This window comes from Stylophora pistillata, chromosome 8 (genome assembly GCF_964205215.1).
Source record: "Stylophora pistillata chromosome 8, jaStyPist1.2, whole genome shotgun sequence".
NCBI classification, from domain to species: Eukaryota; Metazoa; Cnidaria; class Anthozoa; order Scleractinia; family Pocilloporidae; genus Stylophora; species Stylophora pistillata.
The window spans coordinates 14,665,103-14,672,602 of NC_142526.1; the positions used below are offsets into that span (position 1 = coordinate 14,665,103).

Consider the following 7,500-nt stretch of genomic DNA (forward strand, 5'->3'; position numbering starts at 1 on the left):
CAGGAAACTCAGAAGATAACTAGCAGTTTCAAGATAAAGAATGTTGCCCAGCATATTGGAGACACAAATGTCACAAGAGATGAAAAATTCTGTTTACATATGGCTTTCAACTTAAAGAGGCACTGGAAGTGCAGTTTTCAATAGACTTACTTTGAATTCTCATCTACATAGCACCTTGTGCCACGTTCCCAGTAAGGACAAATAAGTGCTTGTGTTCAAGTTGCAGTTTTTCAGACCCTTGTTTGACACAGCATCTTTTAGCAAAGTCTTGCGAACTTAACAATAATTTACAGGTCAACTTTCTAAAGTCCTTTTCAAATTTTATTAACAATTATTTTAAAAAAATAAATACCAAAGCACGTCAGAAGCATAATACACGTCAGAAGCATACAACCTCCACTGAATGTCATATGCTGTGCTACAAAATACAAAAAGCATTTCTACCCAGGAAGCATCACTGTCACAGTCAATAGTGTTAGTCAATATGGTTAAAAACTCCTATTGCACATAAGGTAACCCAGAGCATGTCAAGAACAGATAGAGCCTTTAATGCATGTGGCTAATGTCATTCACATATTAATTTAGTTCCTTTGACAATGTAGAAATAAAATCTACCCAAAGTAATCAAAGAGGGAGTGTGCTTTTGGGGAAAATGTTCCAGCTATAAATGGATTACTGTTGCTGGCAAAAGCCACCACTCAAACGTTTTGGTAGAACACAACAAATAATAGCTCAAAACAACAGATACTGGTATGTTTTTGTTTCTTTTTTTTTTTATGACCTGTGACCTTACAGCAATGCAGTCATATTGCCACAATTCAAGGATTCTTGACTGTCACGTATCTGATTGTTAGAGTAATGTAGTTCTCTGTGAATTACTTTTCAATTCACAAACCAAAACAAAAAAATATGTCTCCTTGACATTTCCTTGTTGTCACCTTTAGATCAGACTTTAAGTAGCTACCTTTCTAAACTTACTCAATAATTTATGGGTATTGGTAAAATTGTTCATGGTGAAAAGTTGAGTGAGAGAAAAGAAATATTGGCATATGTGCTCAATAATTAACTGACTAGTTGATTAAGTCAAATGTTTGATATGTGATATTGCTATTACATAGGATTTCCTGACACCCTATACCAGGTTTTTAAATCTTCCTTCAGTTGTAAAATATAAAGCCAAATACCCCTCATAATCATGTAATTATCATGACTTTTTTCTATAGCACACAAGCTCCATAGGAAAGAAAAACTGAAAAGCAACCAAAGCTTAAAAATTTCCACATACAGCTACCTCCATTTGACTACACAAATGTATTTATTATTTTTTGTTAGTATCAAATGCCATGCCCTTTGTATGGTAGTTTTTTATTGTCTTGTCTTTAGAAGTTCAAAACAACAAACTTAAGTACAAACATTTTTTGCTCCCCAGTAAAAATCAAAGTGTGATTTACAGACCTTCGAAAAGTAACCAGAGAAAATTTGCACCTAGTCTAGTCCTAGCAGGCAACAGTAAAAATATATTTGTTAGCTCAAGCCAGCAAGCCTCAATGTCAATTTTTTTTCATTGCAATCGAGCAAAGGCTTAATTCAAGAAGAAATTAAATTTACAATAGATCATTTGTCACGGCCAAATAAATTAAAATAAATAACTGTTTACAAGAGAGTTCCATTGCTAACAATACCATTTGCCATTAAATTCTAAGTAACTCTACTTTGTAGTTTATGTATGTATTTACGAATATTTATACAGGGTAGCCCAGTTTAGCAGATAGCTAGTTTAAATGGCACCCTGGGAATGCCCACCCATCCCACCCCAGGGAGGACATCCACCACAGTAATATCGTGCGTGGGAAATTAACGTCTCCTACCCCTAACCCTGTAGGAGATGGGGCCTATGGTTTATTCATCCTTATCTGAGAAGACTAGAACATCTATCCATTTCTTAATATTATAGAAAGGTAGCAAATTCTCCTCAGTTATTTTAAGACCACGAGTGTTGGTCCGGCCAGGGCTTGAACCCTCGACCTCCCACACAACACACTCCAGCGCTCTAACCAATTGAGCTTACCGGGGGATGGTTACAGAGTGATCACACTCTTAAATGATACAATGCATATTTCATTTAAGTTCACATCAGTACATTAGTTTAGATGTACAGTGCAGATTCTTAATTTGTTACCTCATACAAAGAAAACATTCATCCAAGGCATAGTTATTGTCTCTTCATTGAGTAGGCTATGTACAATGTGGTGCTTTGTTGGATTAAAACGGCCAACTAACTGCAAATGAGTACCCAAAAAGGCAGGATCTTTCTGCTCAGGATTGTTGACTTTAATCCTACAAACAAATTGCTTGCAGGTGTTTTTCAGCAACTGTTTTCCATTGCAGTAATACTAGATTTAACCTTGGCCATTTTAGCAACAAAAGTGTCACAAATACATTTCTATTCAGTCACAACAGAGAAAAACTGTGCTTTATATTGTGGGTGGTCTTGATTCATCAAAGCACAAACATGTAACAAAGCCACATTAAATAGAAGTAAAAACCTTACAGTTGCCATCAACCTGCCAGTTGTATGGCACCTGCCCTCTTAAAGTTCTCGCTTAACACTGCTTGTTGGACATTTTGTAACCTGGACTCCTGTTCCTCATGTTCAATGTCCTTCTCATCTTCACCAGTACATGTCAGGATACACAACCTATACACCAGCAGACTCAAAGCAATGGCATTCTTACATGTGAAGAAAATATGCATCTCACTGTATACCTGGTAATTAATAATCAAAAGCAGTCGCAGAATCAAAAATGGTCCATCTTGCATGAAGATACCAGTCAGGATGCCAAATATGTCACCATGAAGCAGCATTTCACGACGAGATATCTCTTTCACCTCTCCCCTGGCAGTTGTAATTGGGTAAATTTTCTTCTCCTTCTTTTCACCTTTGTATCCCTTTCCACGCAAGACATTCATTTCTGTTTGACGACGTTTCATCTGCAATCTCTGAATGTATCTCTCCTTGAGATCTTCTTTTTTTTCATACTTATGGAGACTTATTTTCCGGTTTATGACATCATCAGGTGAAACCTGGAAACAATTTTTTAACATGACTGTGATAAGTGTTCCACATATAAACATAGTTAAGACCATTTGGTTTTATCCACTGATTTGACAAAGTACATTGGCCTTCATGAAAAGTTCGTAAAGCTGACATTTCAAGTGGGTGCTTGAAGAATGGCTCAAGCTCAAAATATCAGCTTTAGAAACTCTTAACAGTTGCCAGTTTACAACATCAACTCATTTGATATAACCAAATTATCCTGTAGTACCCACCAATGCAGCACCACTGACAGTTTCTTTACAACCTTTCCCCCCCTTTATACTCTAGCTGAAATTCAACATTTGACAGAAAATGAATCAGAACTGATAGTATGTTGACTGTGACATAAAAAAATTTTTACAATTGAGTTATGTTCTGCTTGCTTCTAGTCCTCTGTTCTAAACATTATACCCTTTTGCTAATTTCCAAACACAATTTGACCAAGATTGTTGGTGAGTAAGTAAGAATACAGCTGAGTTTTAACATTTCTCTACTGAGTTGTCAGTTGCCTGCTAGTGGCCATTCACAAGGCTGTCATGGTTACTCTCAACAAGAATCTTAAGCCTGGTTCACATATGATCTCAGACAATCGCACTCGATTGCCAGTGATCATCTGTAATTATATGTGAACAGCTCTGTGATCTTGTGCAATCAAGTGCAAATCATGATCGCAGGTGATTGCAGGAATAGAACCATGTTCTATTCATGCAATCGGTTGTGATTGTCTGAGATCGAGTGAGATCAAATGTGAACAAAGTTCTGCAATCATGGGATTGGAAAGTGACCCAGTGTTTTCCAGTGTGCAGCACTGCAAGCGGTATGATACCATGACAACCAGTTGTTTATCAACTTTTACATGTGTGTTTTGACAAGATGGAAGGTGAAATTGACATGGAACAGTTCCTGGAAGAAATTAGAAAATATAAATTGTTTGTTCAATCGCTTTAAGACTTTCTGCATCCAGAAGCAATGTTTCTTCTTTGACCTAACAGTGATTCTCATTTAAGTGGAGACAACAGAAGCAGAAAGTTAACACCTATTAAAAGTTCAGTGTCCTTGGCATCCATGATCGCTGCAATCGGCTGCGGTCATATGTGAACATGGGATTTGTGATCTTTGGTTGAGTGGTTTCAGTGATCGTGCGATCACCTGCGATCATGTGCGATTGTCTGTGATTATATGTAAACCAGGTTTTACCCACACACATCTATTGTTAATGAGTGTGATGTTTCTTCAGAGTTAGTGCAAGTTTTCTCAAACTGTTGTAATTGTGATATTTACATGTAAGTCAATTCTATAACAACCACGAGAGTACTAGAATGAGCTAGACTAAAATTGCAAGTACATGCCTCCTAAATTCGACCCTACTGACATAAACTGTTATGGCTACAGCCTCCTCTTGGAGGCAAAGCCATATATATAGTCAAGATGGGTGAGTGAGCAACTGTCACAATGGAATTCATATCTTGACCAATGTTTCCTAGTGTAACTTATTGTTTGTTTCAGAGTACTATAGAGGATGTTAAACATCTCACAATACTTTCAGGATGGTGCATGAAAACACAAAGCTTTACCTTACAGAAATATCTTTAAAAAAGTCATCAATGAAACAATTTTTTAAAAATTTTCCTTAAAGTTCCCTACCAATGTCTGTCTTGAAAAATGCAATAAAAAATATTTGTCACCGTGCTTGTTTAAGAGATGTGATGGGCCAAACTTATCCCATTTATGCCTGCACTGGCACTAATCATGCGTGTCATTTAATCAATTCTTGGTACATTTTGTGGTAGATGGAAACAAGGGTTTTTAACTCATGAAAACAACTTGATGGGTTGAAAGTCTTGAGCAAATGGAACAATTTTGATAGCCAAGGTTTTGATAGCCTAGATCTTGATAGCCTAACACACTAAATAGGTGTTCCTGAGCATCTGATGATCTACATTTCAGTACTGAAGAGAGTAAATTGTTAGTTTTTCAATTCAAATCCTCCCTGATGTAGTGCACAGTTAACCCACCTTGTTGTTTGTGATTCTTATCTGGTTGTTCTTTCCAGTTGTGGCTGTGGTGACAAGACAGAACTGTAACAAGCTCCATGTATACACACCAAGCACTGCATATGTCACTGACTTCTCTGTTTGGACAACATCTTCTTGAAGGACTTCAAATAATTCAAGAATGTCTGCTGCAGTGCCAACATAACCCAGTAAAAGAGCGGACAGCTGGTCACGGGTTATCTCACCTCTTGGTAGAAGCCATCTTCCAATGATTATTCCAATGATCAGACCCAGTTCACAAATCTGTTTGGCCAGTATTGATGTACTCACATTTCCAAGGCACTGCAAATTCAAACATTACAATGTTTCTATCATAAAAGCTTGAGCCGAAAGGTGCACTATTCTTATGAGTTTACTTAACATAACATTCAAAGAATGGGCACATTTAATGACAATAAAACTGAAAGTATGATCCAAGGAACATTTTCATCTTCCTCTTCTGAATAATTTCTTCCAATAGTTATTTCTTTTTTGTTTGTTTACATGAATGAATTTTCTTTCATTTATGGCAGGGAATCTGGGACCCCTTCCCCCTCCACCTCCCCCTCTGCCTTCTTATTCAAACATTCCTGGATCAGCCTGTTTGAGAAATGCCTTAAAGATATGTTTTTGAAACAATGATTGGATTTGCTTTACTTTGTTCTACAGTTAACAGGTATTTCAAGCAGGTCACTCTTTCTTGTTTCTTGAGGGGTGAGTTCAACTGAGTGAAAAAAAAACTTACCCCAGGAATATTCCCTTGAGGTTGTACAGTTCCATTTACACTTGGTGGCTCTGTTGGATTTATACGCAGTTCCAGAAGGTCTATTTCTAAAATCCATATCACAGGAATCATTGTAGACATGTAGAAGAAACAGCTTGGCCAAAAGCTGGAAAAAAGAAAATGTGTTCTTGAAAATTTGCATTACATCATAATTTGTAATTTGTATACTTTATGTTAAATACTGTAACTGTGCATCACTTCTCAAATCAGCTTGAGACTGATCATTTCTAGAGACAATCACTTCTGAGGTTCAGATGGTGGATATGGTCTTTACAGGTTACATAAAATGCTGTTGTTTGTTGTGGTTTTTTAATTGAGAAATCAATGTTTAATTGTTTGTCTCATGATGTAAGAGTCAGGCTAGCCAATCATGTATTGATCTTGACCTTTCAACTGCTATACTGCTAGTCTTCATCAGGCAACAAGGTCAAAAGTTTATGTGTTGCTATTTTATAGCACCTCAGTTTGTTGTTATTGGTCTATTATGGTGCACTGTCATGTTCTTTACATGTATGCTACCCACACTGCTAAAACTGGTATGTGTGCTGACCAAATGGAACCAGAGCTTATTCTTACATGTATTTCAGTACTTGTGAGCCTCAAAGAAAATTCCCTTTGCCCTTAAAAAGCACTAAATTTTCACTCCCAAAGAAAAATGAAAAGGGTGTGATCTACATAACATGATGAATGTGTTGTTCACTTCCTTCTTGATTTCAATTTTTTTTCAAGCTGTCATATATTGATTTTTTAAGCCTTGAATAATCAATATATTAGTAAGGAAAAATAAATCAGGGAGGAATCTTACCACACCATATTCCTTTCTTTCTTTATAGCTCTATCAGTTACGTGCACCCCCCCCCCCCCCCCATCTCTTGCAAACATTTACATTACGGACGTCAAAGTTGCATGACTGTATAATTATGAAAGAAGTCATGGACAAAGTATTTCAAAAATAGAGCAAATCTAGACTCTATGCTTCAACGGTGTTAACGAGCATCAGCCTAACACGAGTCAAATTCAGTTAAGCTTACTCATAGATGTCGTTATGATCGAGTGCATGCACGTACCGCCTGTAGGTTGTTAGAAGCTATATCTGTTGCCACTGAAGTTTAAATTTTTGAAACACAGCCTTGTGAGATTAATAAAATCCACCAAGAGGGGTTGCTTTCAATACTTACTACTTGTATTCTTGTCCTTTGCGAGCAAGTAACGTGTAAACCATCTCGAAGAACAACAAAACTATGCCCAAAATGGTTGCCCAGTACTCTATCAAATTCAAACAGTGTGCCAGAAGCCACACAGACAGAAATCCATGAATAAAGAACAAAACACGAGTTATTACAGCGTAGAAAATCGGTCGAAAGCCCCATAATTTCACAAGCAACTTTTTCGCCATTTTGGAAATCCTTTTATCCCTGCAATCTAATAATGTAGGTTTCCCAGCAACAACTTCTCTTTGTTATTTTCCTAATTACGTCGATCCGATCAAGCATGACTGACTGCGTTGATTGCGTCAGAACCAATAATGAGCCTGTGATTTATTGGTCTGCTGTAACGTTTTAGCTGTCATGCTTTGAAAGTCATCC

At 37.0% G+C, this 7,500-nt stretch overlaps 3 protein-coding genes across 6 annotated transcripts in view; 2 read left to right on the forward strand and 1 right to left on the reverse strand.

The window, feature by feature from the left end:
• LOC111332909 (28S rRNA (cytosine-C(5))-methyltransferase) overlaps window positions 1–1,360 on the forward strand; it is an 18,581-nt gene extending 17,221 nt beyond the window's left edge. For all 4 annotated transcript variants that reach the window (XM_088731590.1, XM_022938383.2, XM_022938385.2 and 1 more), the window contains one exon: window positions 1–1,360. This exon is cut by the window's left edge and continues 100 nt beyond it. The gene's annotated coding sequence lies outside the window, so the exon portion shown is untranslated.
• Window positions 528–7,414, reverse strand: LOC111332918 (transmembrane protein 26). The gene is made up of 4 exons (XM_022938395.2): window positions 7,093–7,414; window positions 5,876–6,020; window positions 5,113–5,433; window positions 528–3,084 (listed from the first exon to the last, which is right to left on the reverse strand). Exons 1-4 carry the CDS (start codon window positions 7,308–7,310, stop codon window positions 2,560–2,562), a joined length of 1,209 nt encoding a protein of 402 aa, XP_022794130.1. The 5' UTR covers window positions 7,311–7,414; the 3' UTR covers window positions 528–2,559.
• Window positions 7,415–7,491: 77 nt separating this feature from the next.
• Window positions 7,492–7,500, forward strand: part of LOC111332907 (E3 ubiquitin-protein ligase TRAIP) — a 13,063-nt gene continuing 13,054 nt past the window's right edge. Inside the window, exon 1 of the mRNA XM_022938380.2 lies at window positions 7,492–7,500. This exon is cut by the window's right edge and continues 188 nt beyond it. The gene's annotated coding sequence lies outside the window, so the exon portion shown is untranslated.

Bases quoted from the DNA above. Each gene is read 5' to 3' on its own strand.
- LOC111332918 (XM_022938395.2), bottom strand. From the start codon at position 7,310: ATGGCGAAAAAGTTGCTTGTGAAATTATGGGGCTTTCGACCGATTTTC. The intron at 5,434-5,875 runs GTAAGTTTTTTT...TTGAATTTGCAG, and splicing joins CTCAAGGGAATATTCCTGGG to TGCCTTGGAAATGTGAGTAC. The intron at 3,085-5,112 runs GTGGGTTAACTG...AATTGTTTCCAG, and splicing joins TAAGAATCACAAACAACAAG to GTTTCACCTGATGATGTCAT.